The following is a 25,963-nucleotide window of genomic DNA, read 5'->3' on the forward strand; positions in this document are numbered from 1 at the left end:
TGGGGATCAGATTTTAAGCTGCACTGGTGCTGCACAGGCAGCTTAAGGTACACTAAACATCAGTGGCTTTGTACCACCCAGGCACAGCCTAAGCACTGACTCAGGAGCCTCACTTGCAAGGCCAAGTGCAGAATAATGACAACTGTCCCCAGCTCCACTGGCAAAGGGGACAGGAGTCTCCAGGGCACCCATGTTCTGCACGTGGCCTGGTTCTCTGACCACATTACCAACATACTCCCACACTGAAAAAAAAGCTGCTTGTTGCAGGGAGCAAAGAGGTGCTTCCCAGACTAAACACTCCCAGAGCAAAAATTAACAGCTTCTAATGGAGATCCCTCTAGATTTCTGCAAGGACAAATGAGCAGATTATGAAGAATTGCACAGGTAATGTTACTTGGCCAGGGACAGAGGCCACTGGGGACTCAGGGTCATATCAGCACAATCAGAATGCAGGGTCACTGACTTCAGCCTTCATGGGCTCTCAACAGCAGCACAGTGCCAGCCCTGATGATGTACAAACAGTAGCAAAGTAGGAACTGTAGGGATTAGGGTCTCTTCTCAGATGTAACAGCACAGTAACCAGAAAAATCAGGCAAAACATTGTTACAAAATCTCTCTACCAGGTTTGAAACAAAACATATCATGACAGAAATTGGCAATAAGTTTTTGGTGCAGCCAGCAATGCCATGAGCCAAGTATCTAACCATGTTCTTCAGGAAGATTCTTCATGGAAGGGTATAAAAGTTTTCCTTCCAAAAAGACAGGAAAAAACCAAAAGTTTTTTCATTCTCCCTCAGACCTGAGGGAAAGCTTGTACCCTCAAAAGTATAATCAAATTAAATTAATTGGTAAATAATGAATATTCCTTTTTTTTTTTTGTTTTGCTAATATTTGTATGTGTGTGCACACAGATCAGGCTTTATGAAATTAGCTCAGCAGGCCTATGTGGGGCTCTTCAATAACTTATTTGTTGAGATTTTCTTTAATTGAATGACATTTCCCCAATTCTATCACTTTTTTCACTCCTGCAACACTTTTGTCTCCTGTTCAACCCAGGCAAGAACAAGTGCCAGATGCAAAAATCTTGTGTTTCTGTGAGGAAGCACTGTTGCAGATAGTCAGATTATTTACACCACTTTTTTCCCTTTTCTTCTTCTTCCCTTCCTCAACCATAAACAAAGTCTACAGCATGAAGAGGCCAATCCTTGCCAGCAGAACCAAGTTTTGAAAAACACTGCTCCACCATATGTTCAGTCCTGACCAGCGTGATAGTTCGGAGGCTGACATCTGCAGATGGGGAGTTCATACCACCACTCAGCACAAACATGCTGCTACTGTACACTGAAGTCAATACTAGCCAGACTTTGCTTAGGAGAAATTTTCAACACTGATCTACAGTTTCACCTTGCCAACTAATTTTTGTTACACTGGTGTAAATGTAGTAGATATAAAAAGAATCTCAGAGAAAAATGGTGGTGCTGATTGAAAAAGGGAGTCCCTGTGAATCCTTTTGGTAATCTCCTTTAGAAGGAAAACTCTTCTGTATCAGATATTGCATTGAAGCTGTTGGTGTAATAGAAAACACTTGCTAATGTTACATATGATGGACCTTCAGGCAAGGCCACTGAACTCTATTGGGCCTGTAGGGTCATGCACTTCAAGGATACAATGTCCTTAAACAGTCCCCTGAACTTCTCTGAAGACCCAGTTAACCCAGTTTTTCTCTGAACAAGATATATCAACCTTGCAATAAGCACTGCATGAACCAAAGTCTTTCCTGCCTTTTCTGATGCCCTTCTTAAAGCAGCAAGAATACTCTGCTTAAATGTTTGTGGGAGTGGCATTGGTACTTCTACAGAAGCACTAAGATAAAATGCATTTTCCATGCTACTTTTACTTTTTCTCCCCCTTGCTCCTCTCTCATTCCATCTGCAGCTCCTCATGCAGTCCAAACACTTTTTCCAGGGCTTAAGCAGATTTATGGCTAGCAATTTCCACAGGGACTGTGTGCATGTTCTCTCAGGCATGCCTAGGCACCAACACTCATCAGAGGGCTGGAAATCAAAATCTGTGTCAGTTGTGCCACTGGCAGTGAAATTCCATGAGTTCACGTTTGTTGTGTCCCTCATTCAGGCCTTTACTGTATAGTAGTGCCCTTCTTCAAAAGGCTGTATCTAAAGCCTCTGTGTGAATTTCCTTTAAAATGTTCTGCAGTCTCATCTTATATGCACATCTACCATTGATTATTAAATGGGAGAGTAAATGGAATCATTTTCCTTTATTATGTTGCTCTGAAACTGAAATGGACAATGTCTGGACTCATTCATTCATAGTAATGTAAATTCATAGTAGAAAGACCTTAGATGTGCAGTTATATGAATTTCACTCAGAACTTTTCCTGCATCAAATTTGAATCATGCCTGAGCATCAAACAGTTCAAAACAATGGTAACTACAACACTGACTTTGCAAATTCTATTATATTGAGTAAATTCAGCTTCCTAATTTTTATAGATATCAGCTACCTAATTTCTTTTCAGTGTAGATAAAAACCTCTCTCATCCCACTTCTGATCACTAATGATGCTGCTCATCACCCTAACTGTTTTGCTAAAAAAATTAAGGGAACAGCCAAATAATGAAGGGGACCATTATTAGCCCAACTATACTGCAAGAACTGGTGTTTTGAATAAGTGGGTAACCAGATTTGCCCAACATCTGATGTAAGATGAAAGACAGGCAATCAGAGTACTTGCAAGTTGAAGACTCCCTATTAATAAGATGTTTGCAAGTCTCTGCCTTAATCCAGGCATGCCCATGAATTCATTACCATAGACTAAGCTTTGCATGCAAATATATATGATATGAGATGAGATATATTATATATTATATATTATATATTATATATTATATATTATATATTATATATTATATATTATATATTATATATTATATATTATATATTATATATTATATTAATATACATATAGTACAGTTGATGAAAGAAAAGAAAATATGCAGATGAAACAGTCTGCTCTGTCTAATAAAAATCATGCTTATTTTGTCATACCTACAATGGGAAATATGCAAACTATGCAAAGCTTTGTAATTAATAGTACAATTCTGTGCTCAAAACACGAACCAAACACTCTATTAACAATTCTCTGTGAGGATGTATCCTTACTTAAACTTTCTCTCTTTATATAAAAAGAAGAAAGTTTAAGTTCCTCAGTTGTTTATAAGAACAGGAAGAGGAGTTGAAACACAGGCTTAAAATTCAATTATGTTTTAAACACAGTATAATGATTACATTATTCATGAAGTTCAGATGAATTGTATGATCTGTCTCCCAATATCTTAAACTACTCTGTTCAAACTGTATCAAAACTGTAATTAACCAGTGTTAAGTGACCTGTGCATTTTCTCACTTGCTGTATATGTTGGCTGTGTTATGTTAATGGGACACAGCACTTGGATGCCTTCAGTACTGACAATAAAGTTCTCTTCCTCTCATGACATTCACATGATGTGTACAACTTGACTGATGGATGTGCCAACCAACCCAGAGCTGGTTGTAATTGACAGTTTAGCTTGAATTTGTCATATGGGATCTCTTGAGCTGGAAAGTACTATAGAAAATTAGGGACAGATGAAAGAAAAATCAAATGGGCATTTAGTCTATCCATGACAGAAAAGGGACTGTCTTCTGTTGCTCACAATGTAATTTCTTGTCTTGTCATAAATCACTCATCTCTTCTAGGTTTCATCTGAGACACTATTTTACAGACTAGTAGGGGTAAATACAGAAACTTTGGCTGAGCCTGTGCCAAGAGCCTGCCACAAAAGCTTTGCAGACTGCTGTGCTGCTGTTTCTTAGTTATGCTCACTTGGAGCACAGGCATGACACTAACCCTCTCCAGGACTCACAGGAGAATAAAGTTCCTCTGTCATACTAGATCATATCTGCTAAGAAGGAGTTAGCAAGGGCCTCTTGGTGGCAGTGAGAAATAGGTGATCACCTCCCTAAGGCTTTGTCATGTCACTGCCTTGTTTCCAGCTTATCTCCCAATTCCAGGAGCCCAATTTCATCTCCTACCAAAAATAGCTTCCCTTGCAAGGAGTTCAGCACATTCTTTCTTCACAAATAATAGCATAATTTAAAATCCCATTGAAGAATCACAGAATCTTCTGAGTTAGAAGGCACCCACAAGGATCATCAAGTTCAACTGTAAAGTGAATGGCCTCTACAGGGATCACAACCCTTAAAATATTAACAGCATGCTCTAACCATTTTAGCTAATCTCAAGGTAACATTGATTTTAATAAACTGTAGCTGAATCTTCCAAATTGTCCTATTCTCTCCTAAATGATGTTTTGCCTGCAAAGGACTAGGGGCACACCATCATCATTTTCATTCCTCAGCAAATGCAGAGATCACAGTTTCACATACACATCAGAGATGGCTACAGTTATAAAGCTTCAAATTTATCTCATAAGGAAAGCCAACATCTGTTTTCATCTTGCTGACAACATGAACAGCAATGTTTTTATTCTGCTGAACAAAATATTAACAAGGACTGAATTTTCAAATGCATATTTTGTTCCTTTATGCGTTGATTCAACATTAAACTGCTTCTTCTGATATACTGCTATACCTACAAAAAGCAATTTGGTTATCTCAAACTTTGACCATTTCTTTACGTCAGGTTTGAGTCTTCCTGGACTACATTTCCCAAGACACACTGCAGGAGATCACTCGTTTTGTGAAACAATTAGTAAAGCCAAGGGCGCTAGTGTAGTAGAAATTCTTGTGCCACGTGTCTCTCTTTGTAAATATATTACACCCACTCGTTTGCCTGCACTTTATAGGAGCCACTCACTCCAAAATGACTGAAAAGGCTTTGATGCACTTGCACCATCAGAGTCAGCTATGAGGACTGAGTGTGTACTTCATCTACATAATTTAAGTCTTGCCTGCTCTAAGAAAAATATGTTATTACTTTATTGACAAACCACATTGGCTACCCAAACCACATACAAGGCCAGTTGTAAGTAAACTCTAAATTCAAAATTGTATGTCTACAACTGCCAAACCAGCATGGATCACCAAGAAGATTTTTAAAAGACCATATAGGCAAGCCCTGTTCTGTTCCGTGCAAATAGCCTATTACAGTACTGGATTTTGTGTGTTACAGCCTTTAAAAGGAAATGACACAGTAATTTCCTGCCAAATCAAATCATTTCTACCATAACTTTTCATTGGGGGTATTCTGCATGTATCCTGAAATTTGCTTTCTGGGGAGACAACAGACACAGCTGCACATCTGGTAAATATGTGTGCTTGGTTTTCATGTAGGGATATACATGAAATTAAATTCAATTTGATTCAACAGTATTATACTGCCATGGCAAGCTGCTAAATGTAGCCTAGGAAAAATGAACAGACCCTTGAGGTAGCTGTCACCAGCTGATACAATGAGTTTAGGTTGGGGTTTCATTCTGTATCTGGGGTTTTATCCCATCCATCTATTCCCTACTACTGCCCTTTTTCCATCTTTTCAGTCATTTTTAACAGTAACCTGCCATCTGAGAGTACTTCACAACACAATGCCATCATTACACTCTCCTCCAGGGGTCAGGAATATTTTTTACTCAATTTTTTTTAATACATTTTAGGATTTCTGATGATACCGCAAAAATAATCTTTTTGTATTTTGCTCAGATTTTGGATGTTGATGTAAAAAGTATTGGTCCATTTCATTTTTTCCTACTAGATTTTCTGCTCAGATGCTCCTTTTTTTCCTCCCCCCTTTTTTTTTGTCTCCTTGTTTCTGCTTATAGTTTATAGACGTTCCTTCTCCATCCAGTGTATGTTTCAGCCTGTATATTCACTGAAATTGTTCTTAAATCAATTAAGACAACACTGTCCAGGTGAGCACCCTGTTGTTTGCTTTCATCTTTCCCAGAATTGTTATACAGAACATCATGAGTTACAGAGACAGAATCATAGAACCACAGAGCGGTTTGTGTTGGAAGGGACCTTAAAGACACTCTAGTTCCAATCCCCCTTCCATGGATGGGGACACATTCTACCATATCAAGTTGCTCAAAGCCTCATACAACCTGGCCCTGACCACTTCTGGGAACGGGACACTCACACTGCCCTGGGCAACCTGTTCCAGTGACTCATCACCATCATTGAAAAAAATCTCTTCCTTCTGTGCAATCTATATCTGCCCTTTTTCAGTTTAAAAAGATTGCCCTTTGTTCTGTCACAACAGACCTGGGGAAAACTCGCTGTCCATCTTTCTTGTAAGTGCCCTTCAAGTACTGAAAGGCTACAATAAGCTCTCCCTGGAGCTTTGTTTTCTCCAGACTGAACAGTGCCAATTCTCTCAGCCTGTCTTTGTAGGAGAGGTGCAACAGACCCCAAATTATCTTCATGTCCCTCATCTGGACCCACTCCAACAGATCCATGTCTTTCCTATGCTGTGGATTGCAGTCTTGGACACAGCCCTTCAGGCGGGGTCTCATGAGAGCAGAGCAGAGCAGAGGGATGGAATCACCTCCCTCAACCTGCTGATCAAACTGAGGATGATGACTGTGACCAACTCAACTGACGTTATATCAATTCTCTGAATTAATCCTTGTGAGTTATTGATGCTATAGTTACTGTAGAAATTTATTTTGCTTTTTTGGTCCCACAGAAGTAAATCTATTACTATTAAGAGGCAAAAAAAATAATGGCATTGAAGTTGCTTTCACATTTGGTCCTCCTGTGCTGCTGTGTTGCAGCAGAAGGAATGTCTCCCAGTGAGATAGGACCTGTGACCTAAACTTGAGCAAGTTTACTAGAATGCTCTCCTTCTCCAGATCTTGCTTTATGGTGCAGTTTTTTTCATACAGCTTTTTTCAGGCTAGCTTTTACAATCTGGTTTGTAAACTTCTGAAACTGAAGCTTCTAGACTCCCCTAATATGAGGCCAAGTTTTATAAAATGTAAGATGTATTCAGTGTTCCTATCTCTATAATTAAATTTGTCTGGTTTTGTTATTTTGAGCACCTTCTGAATTTTTTTCAAAGAGCTTACTAGGCATTATGTTGAAAGGATTCTTCTCAAATTATATCCTTCATTTTCTCACTTTGTTTTAAGGATAATTACTTAACTGATATTTGGATTAATGAAATAGGGTATGGAAAATCACTAAATTGCCCTGAAAAATGTTACAATTTAGGAAAAAAAAGGCCCTGCTTTTTTATTTCCTGGGTTCTTAGTCTACAGGGTCCACTTTGGAAATTTGCAGAGTTTAAAGTGGAAGTTCTCAAACATGAGCCTGCAAGACCATTTATTCATTAATAAATCAACAGTCTCTAGAACCACACTAACTACCCACACTTCATAAACTCATCAGTCAAAAGCCTGATAATGAAATATCCATGGTCCTTGAGAGTTTGAGAACTGACAGGGAGTTGTTGCTAAGACAATCTTTTCTATACAGCTGTAGGGATTGCTAAAGGATTTTTGTGTGAGGGTTTTTTTGACACAAAAGTAGAATTTTCACAAGCATTTGACTGTAGATGGGATTTTAAAAGAAAAAAATTACAAACACCATGGGACTCACAATGATATAGTTAGAGTTGATAAGAATCCATTTTTGAGCTACTGTAACATCTATAAAGAAAAAGAAAGTTTCCTGATCTTTTTGACATTGACAGCATTAGGATACAGATACAGTTTTGTGGTTAGTTTTTCATAAAATAATTAAATCTTTATTTTCATGTGTGATATTACTACTGGTCAGATACCTTACTAACTTTTTAGGTCCCAGAAGCACTGTCTTAAATACAAAAGGAGTCCTCCAGCCTTTAGTGAAGCTGATAAAAAGCAGTTTTCTCTTGTTATGGGTAAAAGAGAAACCTCTTCTGGTACTTGGGGCTAAAGACATTCCTCTTATCTACCCACTCTCCCCAGTCTCTGGGCTGTCCCATTGGCTAAACGGCAGAAGGGTCCCACAAGTCTTCCTCTGAGGAAGACCTGGCTTCAAAATATATCATAATATTTGCATATCAGGGGCCCAAGTCCATGTTTTCCTATCACAACCATATGCAAATGTTTTTATTGCCTGTAATAGCCAGTGTAATACCTTGAGGGCCAAAAATGGAGCAACACTATTTTCAGCAACAGCTGTAACTATATACTAGGCTACATACCATACAGCTGCCTGCACAGGGTTAAAAAAGCACCAGGGCTGGTAGGAAGACATGTCTCATGTGCTGGGTTCTGACAAAAGCAGAAAGCAACAGTGAACACCAACAGTGACAGTGGCACGGGGTTTTATTTCCATTCCCTGCACCTCAAGTCACACCAACCACGACACATCGCTGTTTACAGCAGGTATTTGTAGCTGCCGTGATGCTGCACAGCAGGGTCTTGTGTGGCATCACGGTGAATTTTCTTATATTTGGGGCTTGTTTCCAAAGTCAAGGGCTTCCTTAAGTCAAGATCATAGTTCCCAAGGCCTGTGCTGGCCACAGGCTACACAACCATGATGGAAGTGCATTTTAGGTGTGCAGGACAGCCCAATGCAAGAGGTACCAGCTGTATCAGTGCATACACACACTAGCAACACAGGAACAGGGCTGGCTGGCGCTGAAACCCATCCATGGCTGCCCACACAGCTCCTCCAACAGACGAGGGCATCACCAGCCAGTCCAGAGGAGGGCCACAAAGCTGATAAGAGGACTGGAGCTCCTCCCCTACAAAAACAGGCTGAGAAACCTGGGGCTGCTCAGCCTGGAGAAGAGAGAGCTGTGCGGAGACCTCACAGTATCTGAAGGGGTCCTACAGGGAAGCTGGAGTGGAACTCTTCATCAGTAATCGTAGTGACAATACAAAGAGCAATGGGTACTGACTGAAAGACGGGAAATTTAGGTTAAGTGTTAGCAAGAAATTCTTTACTGTGAGGGTGGTGAGACAAGGGAACTGGTTGCCCAGGGAGTTTGTGGATGCCCAACCCTGGCAGTTTTCAAGGCCAGCCTGGACAAGGCCTTGAGCAGCCAGGTCTAGTGGGAAGCATCCCTGGCCATGGCAGGGTGTGTTTGAGTAGATGATCTTTAGATTTCATCCAACCCTTAATTCCATGATTCTATCACCCATCCATCTCCAGCATAACGCTCCCCGTGCCTGCAGCAAGCACTACGCCGGGTAGGCACAGGGCATTCATTGCACTGAAAATAAACTGGAGACGATGTTCCACTGTACCTCACGGTATTCCCTGCCCGCAGTGGGTGCAGGCTGATGGCTGCGCAGGGGCTGTCCGTGCCCACCGCGGCGGTACAAAATCCCCCCTCGCTGCAGCCACCCGCAGCCCTTTCCCTGGAGGGCAGGCACAGCCTCTCGGCCCGGGATGCGGCAGGCGCGGGGGGAGCGGGCCCAGGGGCGGCCGTGGCCGCACAGGTGCTGCCGCAGCCCGTCGCCATGGGAACGGCGCTGCCGAGGGCGCGGTGGCCGGGCCCGGCCGGGCCCCCCCGCCCGCCTGTGGGAGCGAGAAGCGGGTGTGTGGGTGTGTGTATGTATATGTGTGTGCCTGAGCCTGTGTCTGTGTGTGTCTGTGTGTATGTGCGTGTGCGTGTGCGTGTGTGTGTGTGTGTGTGTGTGTGTGTCCCGGAGGTATTGCACTGTTTCCATAGGAACAGGCGGGGGGAGGCGATGGCGGCACAGCCGCACCCTCTCCCCGCTCCCCCTCCCCCGTGCCCTCAATGCCAGCCCAAGCCCTGAATCAATTAATGGAGCCGGCACCGGGCTGGGAGAGGGCCGAGGCCTGTGCCCCCTCTCGGGGCAGCCCCCGCACCCAGCTGGCGTCGCGGCCGCGCTGCTTCCCCGGGGGGACTCCGGGACGGGGGTCCCCGAGGGGTGGCCCGGCAGATGGTCCCTCCGCAGCCGCCCCCGTTCCCCGTCCCGTCCCCGGCGAGGCGCGCCCGGGGAGAGGCGCTGGGGAGCCCCGGCCGCACCCCGGGGACACCCGCGGGGAGAAGGGGCGGGGGACACGCACACAACAACAACAACAAAACCCCGTCCCCGCACGGCTGTTTACGCCACCATATGGCTGCAGGGGGAGGGGTGAGGGACATGTCTGCCGAGCCGCCGCGCTCATTATGTCCGATGGAGTCACGGTCAGCGCGCCTCCGCCGCTCCGGGGCGCGGGGGGACACCCTGCTGCCGGGGGCTGCGGCGAGCCCGCGGCCAAGGCACCCCGGCAATCCTCGGTGGGGACTCCAGGGAACAAACACACAGCGGGCTGGCTGCCCTGGGGCGGCCGGAGAGGGAAAAACCAACTCCCTTCCCCAAAGTCTAGATCTGTTAACATCTATGTATAGCCTCGGCGTAAAGATGAATGTATGGGACAGAGCTCTATTCTGGATCAGCAATGCTTGAAACGTGAAAAGGAAAATAAGAACTAAAAAGGTCTCCTGTTGTTTTCCTGGGTTTTTTTTTTTTTTTATCGGTGGGGTTTGAGAGGAAAACCTGACCCATTTCGGGGCATCTCTGTCTATGATTGGCACGTAGGAAGGGCTGGCATGGAAGCCCTGGGCATCAAACGCTAGCCCGAGATCCACAGCGATTAATGCTATTTTTTCTTTCCAAGCGGGCAGCCATTCATTTCAGAGTAATCCTTGCTGCACGGCGCTGATGGAGGCACGCTCGGTGCAGCGCGTCCTGCCTCTGGAGAGCTTTCTCGGCCGGGGCAGGGAAATGCTTTGAAATGGCTTATGTCTTTCCTCTCAATGATTCATAAGATAGGTGCTAAACCTTGCCGTTATTAGAGAGATAAAATCCACAGACTATGGGGTCTGATAATAGGCAACTATACTGTTACCCATATTACCTTGTAAAATTGAAGTATTGATTTTTTTAAAGCATGGTTTGCTACTTAGCAGACCAATCCCACTACTATTGTAGTCAGTGAGATTTTGCTATTGACTTCAGTGGGAACAGCTTTTTGCCTTTAAAATGGTCTATTTCACATTATTATGGTAATATCATTCAGCAATTCTTAAAATTGGCCTTCTTGGCCTTGGACATTTTAAAAGATTTATGTAAAAATTACTTCAGCTCAACTTCTTCACCTCATTTCTGCTCATGTTTTGTCCAAAGTTTTGTTTGAATAAATCCGACAGATAACTTAGTGTTCCAGATGGTTGTGGGTGGACTGGACCTAATAGATTCTCCAGTTATGTGTGTTTAAGTGTTTTTTGTTTTGGTTTGGCTTTTTAATTTTACAGAAGCCTAGATTTAGAAACCCATTTGTAGATCTCCTGTTGTGTGCAGCTTTGAATGCATTTGGTTTCTCACCAAAATAGCATGCCTTCCAAAGCAAGATTAAAAATATTAAAATGCAGCCAGCACAGGGAGTGGTTCAGTTCGACTGCTGCCACAAAAACAGGCTGATCCTCCTGCCCATAGATAACATACATCTGAATCTTGGCACCTGCCATTGGATTGGAATTCAAAATGAGAAACAGCAGGCCTCGAGGTCTGGAAATAAAGGCAGCATAGGGGAGAAAAAATGTTCTCTGCCTATTAGTAAATAATAAACTGCAGCAGTAAAGACAAATGACAAGGATTGAGGAAAAATTGTGGGCATCAGATAGATACTGGGGCTATGACACAATGGTAAACATGTCCAAATTCAAAGTGCTAGGTGTATCTAGCACCTGTATTAACTGTTTGCCTATTTGTGTAACTAAAAGCTTTTTAGAGTCTAGCAACATTCTGCTCAGCTACTTTTTGCTACATCATGCTGTGATACTCATTGAAATAACTGTTGACTAATAGACTCCAATTTGTAATAAATGGATAAATGGTTGGGAAAAGACATTTATCCAAAATTCTGCTGATATCAAATTTCCTTGAGAAAATGCTTCCCCCTATGCCTCCCCACCTGCCCCCCCCAAAATTGTTTCATCTTCCACACATTTCCCAGGCAGTTTGGTTATGCAGTTAATATCTTAAGGTTGTTCTGTGCTTTTAGGTAGCTGACAGGTATACCTAGCTGCTTAAATACTACTTTTGAAGATCAGAAGTAGTTTTATGAGCCAGTTAACAGAAAGCATCTGTCTTTTTTTGCCTGCTTTATTTCATTAGCTTCATTATTATTATTATTACTGTGAAATGTGTAATATGTGTTCTCTAGGCTTATTTTATTTTCCTCAGCCTCCATCTCTTCCAAGCTGACTTTCTTGCTTTAAGTATCAGCTCATAGGAAGCGATTAAGCCAAAGTTTGTTTTTACTTGATTGGCTTTAACACTTCACTCCATTTGCTCTCTCATCTCACTTTCCTTCCACTCTTATTAGAAGCAGGATTGCTCTAATGCAAATATAGTTCAAAGAGACAGGAAAAAGAGAAGGAGATCTGAATTCTCATCATAGCAGATGTCCTAATGCAATATCCATAGAAAAGGGAGATTATTTTAAAACAAGTAAACAAACAACCTCAACAGTGTAATTGAGGGTGAATATATGTGTTGTGTGTGCTTACTTTATGAGAGATGCTCATTTATTTGACTTAAATATATGTATGGCTTAAAGGATTGAAATCAAGCTCATTCTCTGGTTTGGTTTATTCCTCCTTGAACAATCAGAACTTTGGGATTTCTACAACAGAGAGCTGTCTGCACAGTGCACTGCATTGAGTGCACTCTGATGTTGCAGAAGATTATAACCAAAGAGGTGGGAGCAGGGTACCCCTGCTGTTATTTTAGAGCTGGATTTGGCCTTGCTGTTACTACACCTTTCTTGATATTTTTATCCATTTTATAAACTTCTCTATATGCTTGTTAAGCACCGGTCTCTAGCACATTGGAATTTACCTTGGCAAAACCAGATAGCACTGACATATAAATTATTCTTCACAAATAGAAAAAATATTGTCTAAATGTATCCTATGGAGAGTTCAGTCATTGCTACCCCACACCAGCTAATGGGGGCATTGAGTGCCCAGGGCATTGGATTTTGGGTGGACTCCTCCCTCGGGCACTGACCATTGCAAAGCCCAAGCATCAGCCAGGGCTGCATTATGTCTTCAAAACAGGGCCATAACTTTTGTTCCAGAAAATTTGTAAGAATTATTCACAGACCTTCTGCTGGTCCTGTCCCAGGAGGGGATTTCACCCAGCATGATTTAGGATGACAGGGTGGGTCCTTCAAACCTCACAAATGTCACGGGCTTAACTCCTTCCAGCTTCCTTTAGCTACAGTTTTTCAGCTTTATTGTAGGTCTGTTGGTTCACTCTTTGGATCTATTAGGCAAAATACTAATTTACTTTAAAATATTATCACTTAATCATCTATATTGTACTTTACTTATTTGCCTGCTTTTAAATTACAGCAAGAACAATAATGCAAATTTCTTGAATGTTTTGAAGTCTGTATATGTGAAAATTTTCCTGACTTTACATCCATTAAAATTAAATTTACTAAAAAAGAAATATTGTAATTACCTATAAATTCATTAAAGTTCAATGTTAAGAAGCAGAAAAAATGCATAGTTCATTACAATTCTATTAATTGAAATGTTCTACTTATTAATAAAATTTGACCTGCTTTCTCCTGTTTAGGAATGCTTTTTCCTACTTAGCTTTTGAAAGCAGTCCTTTTGCTTCCAGTTCAAAATGGAAGATTCAATTAGGAGCATAGGTAAAACAGTATTTTCAGTTCCACAGTTTCCTTTATGTCTGATGTATCTTGCCAAAATTGGGATGAAGAGAACAATACTGAAATTTTCTATATAGAGGGGCAATTTAAAAAGAAGAAATTAGTCTTATTTTAACTAGCTTTATTCACTTCCAAAGTTAGCTTTATTTGTATTGCTTTATAATTTGCTCGGATGCAAATTTAACTATTTGAAAGCTCCCTATATGCTCAGTTCAACTCTTAGTTACACCAAAACAATGATAATGAGGCCTTCTACATTAGTAAGATGTGGCAGAGGATTTGTGTAAGTTTTCAGAAAAAACACAGGGTCATTGTGCAAGAAGTTTACAATAAACATCCTTTTGAGAATTGTTTTTTGCTGCTGCATTCATACAGAATTTACTATCCAATTTCCTTGTTGGATAAGCCCAAATTGAGACAAAAAGGGATAAGTAGATGAGATCTGCCTGAACTACAGTTTTTAGATGGATGGTTGGCATTCAAATATAGCACTCATTAAAACAATGCTGACTGTTTGCTCAGTAAAAATTAAATACTTCAGTATTACAGCAACTATAACCAGGGGGCTTTACTGAACTCTCAAAATATAAAAAGATAAAGGTTATCAAAAGATGTCATAAAAAAGCTATGACTATGTCTAGATTAAAGGAGGAAGGAAGGAGCTACATTCTTTTTTCTTTTCCACTGCCATTTCTTGAGAAATGCAATGGGACAAGTCATCTAATTATATGAATGCCATACTTCCTAGTCCCATTGGTCAAAACCCAAAGGCTTTCAGAAACTGCCATCATTTGAATGAGCTAATTCCTCCGTATTTGTCATTAATTCTCTGACAATTCTGCTCTTTTTTCTTTTCATTCCATCACAGTAAGGGTTTGGAAATAGTCTCGACAAATACACATACTCAAAAAGCTGACACAGGTAGACAAAAATACAGAGGTGAAAGCAGCACATTCCTTCTCACCACAAGCGCAGTAAATTGTAAACCAGGGCTAGCTCATTGCAGACTTTCTGTGTAAACCACAACAATCTCATAGCTCACATAGTGCTGGACCTCAGAAACTTGACTGTCTCCCTCCTTCCTCCAGACTAGTGATATCACCACAGCAACGAGCCACAGAAACTGCTACAGCCCAAGTGACCAACAAACCATCTAGTACCAGACTGCAAGGGAGTCTGCAAAAGATATTTCAGAGCTCAGTAATTGGTAAATAAACATATTCCTAACCAAAATACTGTGCCTTGTGCAATAATGACCAATTTATTTTCCTCTGCTATAGCATCAGTCAACCTAAGACACACCTAAAACTTATTAAGCTATTGATGAAACAAGAGCATGAAGGCTGAGACCACCAGCAGCGTTGAAATTCAGTACAAAGTGGAAGGGGATGAGAGGATGCTGGGATTTCAAGATGCCCCACCAGTCTCTCCTTGTGTTGAATGGATGGGCTGGAACATGACTCACCCTGATAAAGGCTCTATGGGACAACACCTGGGGAGATGCTGCAAGACACCAGGTGGGAGCCAGGCAGAGATCATGCCATCACACCAATGCCCTCACTCCTGGTGGCACAGAGCAGGAAGGGCATGAACATGACCTTGTCCTCACTTCTGCTCCAGCCTGCAAAGTTGAACTGACATAAAGAGCATGCTACATCCTTATGAGAGCCACAGAGCTCCTGTAAAATCCTTGGAATAAATTTTGGATTAATCAGTCAGGGTTTCTCTAGGGACAGCAGTGCAGATTTTCCATTCCCAACACTTTGGTTTATAAAAATGGCCTAGCTTTGAATTTATCTTCTGAGATGGTTGTCAAAAGAGCCTTGGGACATGAAATAGAATTTAAAAGGGTAGTGACTGAATTTTCTCTGCTGTTCACCAATATTTACACCACACTATTTCTCTCACTTTCTTTCTACCTCTTACATGTCAGTTTTCTGCTGAACATTTTTTCTCTTAATGTTTATCTTTTTGGTATATAACCATTTTTTTGGAAATAACCATTTTAACTACTTCTCATGTAAGTACCCTTTTTTTTTTTTATAAGCTTGGTTACCTTCCATGGACCTTTCATCTCTTGCAACCTTTTAGAGATGAGATAAATACACTAAGCATGCCATTAAAGGCAAGGACATACCATTTAATGTATGAGAATAATAAGTTTTCAGTGTTATTCTCTATACGTTTCCTAATGCTGATTTTTGTTATATGTGCTGTGCTCATTTTGGATACACTTATTGATTTGTTTGAAACCATTCCTAAATATTTCCCTTGAGATATTACACTAATTCCCTATATTTTAGATGTGATTGAAAGGCATGAATTCTTCCTTTCCTCTCCAAAAGCTAATATCATGATGGCATAAAATGTAAATTATCTGGCAACGGTCTGTAGGGAATTCTGCCTGCCATCATTTCTCCCTTTTTCTCCCCTTTGTTACAATATTTCTATTTTAGCTCCCAATTTTTCTTTGACTTAACCTAATTAATTTGCATTTCCGTATATATATATATATATATATATATATATATATATATATATGGAGGGGGGCTGTTTACATACACACATTGGAGTGCATTGCATAGCTCTCAAATACTTGCTGTGGTTTCCCAGTTCTTCATCAGTTTTAATTTGTCATCATAGTCAAAGCTACAACCCTGCTTTAATAAAGTCTGTATCAGATGGGTTTCATTTCAGAAGGAAGCAAGAAACAGTTTTCACCTGAAAATTTCTGAAAGATTCTTGAACACAAGTTAGAAAAACATCATTAACAGCCACAAAATCCAAGCTTGTTCCCAACCAGCTCCAGTTCATATTTACACTTAAGATAATTTTTAATGACTCTTACTGATTTTTTTTCTTAGTGTTGACATATGGTTCACTATCTCTTATTTCTGTGAGCTATCTTTACTACCCAGTTTTTCCCTTTCTAGTACATTCTTGTCCATACTGTTGCATCATTGTCACATATAGTGGCAAATAATATATTTTAGTAGTATTTTAGGTACTTCATTCTTAAGTTCTTTAGTGGTTTTGAATTTGTGCAAGTTGCAGTGATGCCCTGCAATGTCATATCCCCTCTTTTTTATTTCTCTATTTCTGACCATTCTTCAATTTTATCACCTGAAAAATGTAAACCCAGGGTAGATACTTTTTTATCACCCACATCAGAAAAGATACACACTGAAAAATAAAGTTTTGTGAAATGTGTTTATAGTCCTCATCTTTCCTGTCCACTGAAACCTCTGGCCATGCCTTAGCTGTCCTTCTCTTATTGAATCTAATTACCTGTATAATGATTTGCCTGTTACTCATCTTCAATCAGCTCAGGGTAGTGAAAGTCCATTCCTAAATGTGATTTCCTATATACCAGCACAATGCTGCTTTACCCTACAGATAGGTCATGATTTAGTGGCAGCTACTCCAGCTGTGGATCTGCCTTGAACAAAAGTTTTCTACAAACTGCACCTGGCAGTATTAGTAGTGGTATGTGTAAGTCCAGAGGCAACAAAAAGAGCAATCACAAGTCATAATTACTTAAAAGTTTTACAATGAGTTAGATTCATAAGCCATTTAAGTGCAAGTAATCTCACCACGTAAATTTTCTCTAAGTACGGTCAAAATGTTGTAGCATCCATGTCTGGTATTAAATCTCAGGGGTAACAAAATGTACAAAAGCTTCAGACGCGCAGACCTTACTATCAATACAATACATAAAACCTCTCTTTTCCCTAAGGAGTTTAATTACAGGCTCTTAAGTAAAAAAGGTTGAATGGGTTTCATCCTAGGCAGAAGTAGGTCATTTGATAAATGTTGCCCTTTCAAGTCTATATAGAATGTTTGTTTCCGAAAAAAAGTCTCTACTTGAGGTTAAGTCTGACATAGATCAGTTTTATTAAGTAAACTGCTCACTACAGATAGCCCCTTAAGTTGAGGAGTATCCACATGTACAAGGAAATGTTTCAAACACTCCATTTGAATTTCAACAAGTAGGCTGTAATCCCAGCAGATGCACACAGTAACTGTCAAGTTTTGCAGCTTGCAGAGTTATTGAATAAGCAGTTAGAATCCTGTGCAACTGTCTGTGACAAAGTTGATCATCACTAAGAAAATCCATGTGCATCGGAAAAAATGCTCAATGCCATAACTTGTGGCATTTCTTTCCTCTATATTGACAATGCCTGGATATTGTATGTTCATAAACCATAAAAAAATACCTTGCTAGTGGAATTGTAAAGTTTTGAGATTCATCTATTTAAAGAGAACAAAAGGGTAATTTAAGCAAGCTGCGGGATCACTTTCAGCGCTCTTACGGGACAATGGCAACAACTCTCAGTGCACCAACTACCACTGCCTGAGTTTTCTGGAGTCAGAGAGGCTTCTGGCAGGTTTAAAATGACACAGACAAGACAAAAACATCTTTTACATCCTGCAAAGCTCTACTAATTTGGGCGACTGTGTTGACCAGTCAACCAACTCAACAAGGAACACAAGATGCCTGTGCTGCTCTGCAATGCATGGGAGGCTGCAGAATCTGCTGTGATCCTCCCTCCTGGAGAGTGTGCTTCCTGCCACGCAGTCTCATGATCTTTCTCCACATCTACCTCATTTATACGCTCTGCTTATTTCGTTCCTCTTTTACCAGCAAACTCTCACCAGGTGTATCCTGCATAACTGGGGAAGACTGGGACCCGAATAGCTTCCTTCAGACCAAACCTAACAGCTGCTAGTTGCCTCCTTTCAACAGCAAACAAACTCACAGTTCAGTGTCAGCCCATTTGAATTTATTTTTGTAGTGTAAAATGAAATTTGAATCATTAACTCCCACATTCATCCAGCACTGGCACTAGCCTTCTTCCCCCAGAGCCTGTGTTCATGGGAAGCCCTTTCTACCTGCAGTGTCTCTGCATAGTCTCCTCAGATCCTGTCTCCTTTCAGTCTAGAGTTGAACAACAGCAGTAGTGATCACCCCAGAGGACAGGGAAAGAAAGTTTCTCCATAAAAAGATCAGAAGAAGTCCTATCAGGCTTTTTCTGTAAAAAAGCTGTACTGATGCCTAACAGCTCATTTTAGCCCTAACCTTCCAGCTTATTTCCCACTGATCACATAGCTGTGTAGCCACAGAAACAGCACGTGGTACGTCCAAAGAAAATCAGGGCTGGAGCATCTGAGCAGCAGCCCCTGCATCATGACCAAATCCACTGCAGCTTCACTGACAAGACACTCAGGGTAAGAACGAAGAAAAGTTCACTATCACCTCTGGCTTCTCAGCAAAGGTTCACAGAAGCATGAAAATCAAACTGTGAGGTTTTATTTCTGATTACTGGAAAGATTTGGGCTTTTGAGCTGCAAGTCTGCCCTTTTCCCAGGTGATAGCACTGAATTTTTCATCCTGTCTCTCATTACATGTGTATTTTTGGGATGGATACATCAGTGCTAGGTTTTGTTTGCACACTGCTACACCCTATTTCATGTTTCTAAAGTCAAGTCAACATTTTCTAACCTTAAAACACTTAGTTTTTAAAAACCTGCTCTCCTTGGCTCATTTTTCTTTGAAAATTCCAACTCAACATTGTTACTAAGAAATCTCAGCTCCTCCTGTCCCTTTGCCTCTCTCACACACGCATGTGGAGATGGCATCCTACATATGGGTGCTTTAACATTTTTTAATTCCAGGACGGAGTTATTCTCTTTATTCATGAACACTCCCCTGAATGCCTGCATTAAGAGTTGCCAACTAAACCAGTTTTGTTCCATCTGCTGTGACCATTTTCCAGCACTCCCTCTCTGATTCACCAGCATCCCTCCCCACCGGCTCCATCGGGAGGTCTGCAAACAGCAGGGCAGAGGCTGCGGGGAAAGGGAGGAGACACAGCTCTGCAGACCTCAACAGGGGTTAAGGAAAATGTGGCTGGCAGCTAGAGCAGGGGGCATATGGCAGGGTTTGAATACCACTCCTGAGCCTGGAAGGTGCATTTAATGGGACTGTAAAACTCCTGCAGCATTGTACCTTGGGATAAATTATAGTTCACCCTCGGCGTCACCTTTCTGCAGTACTTACTACCATTATGTGCTGGCAGTTCACTGGGCTACAGAGATACCACTGTACATTTGACAAACACTTCTATAATTTTTTTTCCATGGATAGGTACAAAAATGGGGAGAAATGCAAAAAAAAAAAAAAGCTTCTTTTCAAATTGCTACAAAATGCCCTAAAATAATGATCAATTTTAAATGTAAGATAGTTTAAAGCAATCAATTTTGACCTATAAGCTATTTATGTTGTGATCTGTTTTTTTCTATTGTTCATAAACAAAGTAATTTATCTAAAAAGAAAAGGAATATAAACTGTATCTATCTGCTATTATTCATGTCCAACAGAACAAGAGGTGGGTTGGGACATAGCCTGTTCCTTAGAGCTGACTGGTCTATAATTTTAAGCCTTAAATCCTGTAATCAGGTTCAGTAGTACAGCCTTGCACCTGCACAAAGCCTTGCTGGTCTGCTAGCAGCAACCCATGAGGTACCAGATCCTCCTGGAGGATCTAAAGATTTAAGCTAAACAAAATTCAGTTTCAGAATGAAAGTTCATTCTGTGCTTATATTTGGAAAATATAGAAGAAAACACAGGAAAATTCATATATTAGGTCTGTGATATCATTAAAGTCAATGGAGTAATTTCAAATTAGTAATGACATAAAAGTAATCTGAATTTGGCCTTTGAGCTTATATTCTATTAGTTTGCTAATACTGTGTAAATTTTGTATTTAAAAGCTATCCTGCAGTCATCTTGGCCCTTCTTTTTTAAAGGAAAATTCTGCTTAAAGTCTGCTGATATAGCTTGGGCTATTATTTTATAACTTCTTTTTTAATCAAGACTAATTTTTAGGGTCCATTTTTGTGTCCACACACAACATCAAGCCAGAGAAACAAAGTGGTGAGGAGAAATTTGTTTTCAAGTTGCCAATCAATAAGTAGCTCCAGCTAAAGAAACTACGCAAAAAATAAATTTTAAAATACACCATAAAAATCATGTACACAGTTACAAAGGATATCTTACTAGAGATACTAGTTCCATACCTCCTCATGGTTGGTAAGTACCAACTATTGAAAGTCTACAGTAGCAACCATTTGGCATATTTGTTGGCCTAACCTGTTTTATTTATACAGTGTGTCCAGGCTAGACATCATTTCACTGCTTTCACAAAGTGCGGCTTGGGCTTAATGCAAGAAAACCTTCAGTGGTGACAGAAACAACCTGAAAATTTGCAGAAGTGAAACACTCACTAGGTAGCATACAGGAATACCTAAAGCATACAGAAATACCTTGTTGTGTGCTGTCCCACTCTGGACCTAAAATGGCTGTTTTGCAGGGAATGTTGTTGCCTGGTGACCAAAAGTGCATCTCCTAGGCCACAGAGGGATGTGAACATTCAGAAATTGATTTGTTCCTGTTGCTCTTGAGGAGACCATACCCGTAAAATAGATTAAGCCAGCACATCATCATCTATGCATTCTCCTTGCTGGCATGCTTAAACTTGATACTGAAGGCAGGCCTGTGATTTTGAGCTACTTATCAAGCAGGCAAGGGAAGAGCAGAATAATACCTTGTGCACTACTGCCCACAGAATATGAAAGTAGACCAAGGCTGAGCTGCTGTGAGGCTGCAAGACACCCTGCTTCAATTAAGTCTGTGTTGTACATCTAGGCTGTTCCGGTGCAACCTCCCAGTTGCTATCAGGCTCTCTTTCTTTCATTAGAATCAAGTAGTTAATTAGCCCCAGCCTGTCCTCTCTCCTTCTCTCTTTCCCTTTAACGCAGCAGTAATGATGTCTAATTACCAGCAGCAGTGGATTACAGCACCATCAGGAGCAAATCTCTCTGGCTGACAGCAAAGCTGAGCAGCAAATCTTAAAGCTTCAAGGAGAGAGTAATTCCTAACAAAGTATTTGAATATTTGCTTATTTTTGAGCAGCTTGTAACTGTAGAGTCCAACTTGCAATTTCATCCACCCTCTTATTGAACAGGGAGTGCTCATGCAGTGATTAATTTTAAATTGAAATTAATTTTACCTATGGTGAGATCAAGTGATGGACAAAAAGAGGGAGAGGATGAAGGAGAAATTCACAGTTTGGAGCTCTGCTCTCACAGTTTGGGGCTGTCTCTGAGGGCTGGACAGGCCCAAATGTATGGGATAACCATGAGAGAGGGGAAGAGAAAACAAAAATTACCACAAATTTTAAAACACTTAAATAATAATTAAGAGTTAAAGAAATGAGAGAATGGGCTTTTAAGGCTTACCAACAATTACTGTCTGATGAAAATCCAATTTTTTCCCCCTGTAACTTATCATTCCCATCTGGGTGAAATTCTAGACCTCTCGAAGCCAATAGGAGCTTTGCCACTGACTTTCTCTGCGCCAGGGGCTGCATCCCTGTTCTGTCAAACATGTTCTTGCTGAGCCTTCGGTGCCTGGCAGGCACTGCCCCAGCCCTGGCAGCAGCTCATACAAACCACTGCCACCCTGTGGGTCTGCTCAAATACTCCTCTGCCTTTTGTGCTGGGATGGTGACACCAGATTCATGGGTTTAGGAGGGGCTGGCAATTGTTTTTCAGAGCTGAATGTTGCAGAGCGTCCCCTTTTCCCATTTTTGTTGGACAACAAATTTCTGATGGCCAGCAGGAGGAAATTGTATGTATGTATGTATGTATGTATTATGAAAAGGATTATATATCATTGGTCAAGTTATATACAGATATTCTGTATATTCTGATATTACAGATAGGTCATGCTAACTTTTCCTTTCTTGATTTCATTACCAGTCCTAATTTTATTAGAATTCCTGCTTGGTTGCTAAACTATATGAAGAGAGTTACTCCTATATGAATATAAATACATGTATAGGGGCATAAAGAGACATTCACAGCTAAGGGTGTGATTCCCACAAATGTACATAAGGTAAGACCTGCAAGATGCTCGACCTCTCACTGAAATCCCTTGTGGGAAAAAAATAAAAATAAAAATTGATTCTGTGTTCTTAAAATAGAAAACAGGATGGAAGGTGGGACTCCAGGCTTTCATGGCCCAGCCAAGGTGAGAGAAAATAAACAAGCTTATCATCACTGAGTCTTGTGTTTCAGAGGACCAGAAAAGCACCTAATTTTTAAATTCAATTGTGTAAAATAAGGGTTATCTTCTTTATTTAGTAGAGTAGTCAATGTCATTTTAAAAAATACTGAATTTGCTTACAGTTTTGAACTCATAGCGAAAAAAAATAGTCTTGGGCATAAACAATCTTGCCCACTGGCCCTTCAAAATAATTATTTCAGTGGGCAGAAGAGATATTTAAAAATACTAAGCTAATTGGAGACTCCTGCTTTAGGCAACCTTTTTGTTATAAATTGTATCTATGGTACTGTCTGGGCTCAGAGATGAGCAATCAATCTTGTAACACTAAAACAGAGATCTGCCAAATCATCTGAATCTATAGACAGACCTGAAACACTTCAGTGAATAAAAAACCATAGAGAAAGAAAAAACTGTCCAGAGCTTCTCTTTTACTTTAAATCTTCATATGGAAGATCTCCTTAAAATTAATTTCCCACTTCTGCCTCCTCAGAGCCACGACGGCGCTGATGACAAGGGGGCAAATAGAAGCCAGCCGCTGGGAATGCCCAGGTTTATGACTTCAGCAAGGCAAAGAGAGGCAGATTTCCCCGGCAGCCTACGTCACAACCCAGCCCAGAATACTTTCCAAGAAGCCCCCTTTGCTGCGCCACCCAGCAACCTTCCCGTTAGCTCTGGATAAGCTGCCACTCCAGGAAAAAAAAAAAAAAAATTAAAAAAAAGAGAGAGAGAATATTGCTCATCCAAGCCAAATGCCCAGGCAGGAATATTTTTAATTGCCGGGTTTCCTTTCTCGGCTCCCCCTCCACACCCGCCCCACGCACAGACAAAAGAAGCTTAGCTTGCGTGACCCAGCGCATAAGAAGTAAGAATAATGATACATTAAGAGAGTTCAATAGGGAAAACCTACTTGCAACCAACAGTCCCCATCTTCTTAAATAGGAAAATCTGTCGCTCCTGCCACCACCAAGCATAATAGCTCTCCCGCTGTCAGACCTGCGCCGAGCCCGAAACGCCAGCGCCTGCCGGAGATGCCACGCTACCCTAGCGCATCGAACGGAGTGCTGAGGGGCTCCTGCGACCCCGCAAAGTGTCACAAAATGCACCCTTCCCCCGGTCATGCGGAACCCCGGGCTCCCTTTGTTGAGCATCCTCTCTCTCCCTCCCGCCGCCCCTCGCTAGCGCAGCCGGCGCTCCACAGCCCAGCCGGGCACATTCGCGGCCGCTCGGCGGCGGCGCCAGGGCTGCGGGATAACAATAAGGGGGGGAAAAAAAGGATAAAAATCATACAAGCAACAAATAAATAAATAAATAAAGCCCAGCAGAGATCCCGGGGAACCACCGCCCGGCGCCGCGCCTGGCTTTGTGCCAGGCAGGGTACCCCCGTGCGCCATCCATGCATGCATCCATCCATCCATCCATCAGCGGGCCCGCTGCCCGGGGCGCGGGCCCGGCACAATGGCCGGAGCGGCGGGACAATAGCGCACCCCGAGCCAGCCGCAGCGGCCCGGGGGGGACGGGAGGGACGAGCAGGACGAGGAGGACGAGGAGGAGAACGACACCGACCCGGCGGGGCGCGTTGTGCGCACGATCGCTTTAAATAAAAGGACCCACAAAGACCTCGGCGGTGTATAATGTGACAGGCAAACGCAACATGGTGATGATGACTTGGGGGAAGAGGGAGGAAGGAGCCAACTGTGGCTGCGGCTCCCCCTGCGCCTCTCGCTCCCGGAGCGGGCTGCAGCGGCCGACATAGAACAAGGAAGACAATTCTCTACTAACCGTGGTTTTGACTGGCACGTACAGCACTTGCTTCCCTCCTCCAGCACCACCACTGACCTCGTCCGAGTTGCCGAGCTGGAAGCCTTTAGATTTGACCCAGAATTTGAATTTGGCATTATCCGTGGAGCTCGACTCGGAGCCGTTCAAGAGCTGGACGATCCGGTCGTATTTTTTACGGGTCACCGTCTTGGTTTTTCCTGAGTCCCCGTAAGTCCTGAGACACCAGTCCTGAAACTGGCGGTACATGTCCCGGTCGCTGCTCTCCATAATCTCCTAACACACACACGCACACATGCACACGCCGGGGCGCACACACACACACACGGACACGCACACAGACACGGGCAGACACACGGACACGCACACGCCGCCCCGAAGCGGGCCGGGGTACGGGGCCGGGCCGCCCCGCCGCACTTTGCACCTGTTCACCCAGCGCTCATGAAAAATGCATCCACCTCCGAGCCGGAGCGAAGGAGGTCCCGGTGCAGGCAGATCCCAGCGGATTTTTTTTTTTTTTTTTGTTGTGGTGGTGGTGGTGGCTCGGGGGGGTGGGGGTCGGGAGGGGGATGGGTGGGGGGGGCAGCAATCAATTCAATAGTGTGGCAATGTTCTCCTTCATTATTATTTTTTTTTCACAGGAGGCAAAACGGATCTGGTGGAGGTTCCTCTTATCCTTCCACTGTACGTGATCAGTCTCTTTAATAATTGTGCAAGGCAGGACTATCCCACTGGCTCCAGCAGCAGCGCCTTACCCACAGAGGGTTCGGGTGGATAAATAATTAAAATCCTATCCCTCGGCTTAGCGAAGGAAAAAGAAAATATTGACTCGCATCCTTCTTCTTTTCCATACATCAACTGCACCCGGATTCACCCTGGATAGTGCAGGTGAAGAGGAGGAAAAAAAAAAAAAAAAAAGAACGGAAAGAAGAGAAAAAGCCCACCCTAGTCCGCCCCGGCAGCCCTCGGCTGTCTTCTCCGAAGGCTTTCTGAGCTTTCTGTCTCTGTCCTGGCGGGCTGTGCCTCTCCCCAAAGCCGCCTCGCCGCGCAGGATGGAAGAAGCACTGAAGGGCACACTGGTCTCTTTGCTCCCCCTTTATTCCAAGGCTGGGCGGCTTTGCTTCAGAAATCCCCGCTCCGGGCATGAAGGTACTGGAAAGAAAGAAAGTTCTTACCTGCTATTTTCTAAGCCTAATGCATCCGATCCGCGTTTAAAGTAAATAATTTTTAATTTTTAAAAAATGGTCTGTGAAAATTTCACTTCCTCATATTGAGTCCCATTGAATTTTCATATGCCCTTTCAGGAATTTTCCTCTGTTTATTTACACAGCGATCCCAGCCGATG

The 25,963-nt window shown here is 42.2% G+C and overlaps 1 protein-coding gene and 1 long non-coding RNA gene across 3 annotated transcripts in view; one reads left to right on the plus strand and one right to left on the minus strand.

The window, feature by feature from the left end:
• LOC135444417 (uncharacterized) overlaps positions 1-2,798 on the plus strand; it is a 28,128-nt gene extending 25,330 nt beyond the window's left edge. The window contains exon 3 of the long non-coding RNA XR_010439213.1: positions 1,182-2,798. This is a non-coding gene — a long non-coding RNA (uncharacterized LOC135444417). The remainder of the gene's footprint in view (positions 1-1,181) is intronic.
• Positions 1-25,267, minus strand: part of NOL4 (nucleolar protein 4) — a 190,430-nt gene extending 165,163 nt beyond the window's left edge. For both annotated transcript variants that reach the window (XM_064706061.1, XM_064706060.1), the window contains exon 1: positions 24,622-25,267. In XM_064706061.1, coding sequence (XP_064562131.1) covers positions 24,622-24,888 — 267 coding nt within the window. In that variant the 5' untranslated portion in view covers positions 24,889-25,267. The remainder of the gene's footprint in view (positions 1-24,621) is intronic.
• Positions 25,268-25,963: the final 696 nt, after the last annotated feature.

This window comes from Zonotrichia leucophrys, chromosome 2 (assembly GCF_028769735.1).
Source record: "Zonotrichia leucophrys gambelii isolate GWCS_2022_RI chromosome 2, RI_Zleu_2.0, whole genome shotgun sequence".
NCBI lineage: Eukaryota > Metazoa > Chordata > Aves > Passeriformes > Passerellidae > Zonotrichia > Zonotrichia leucophrys.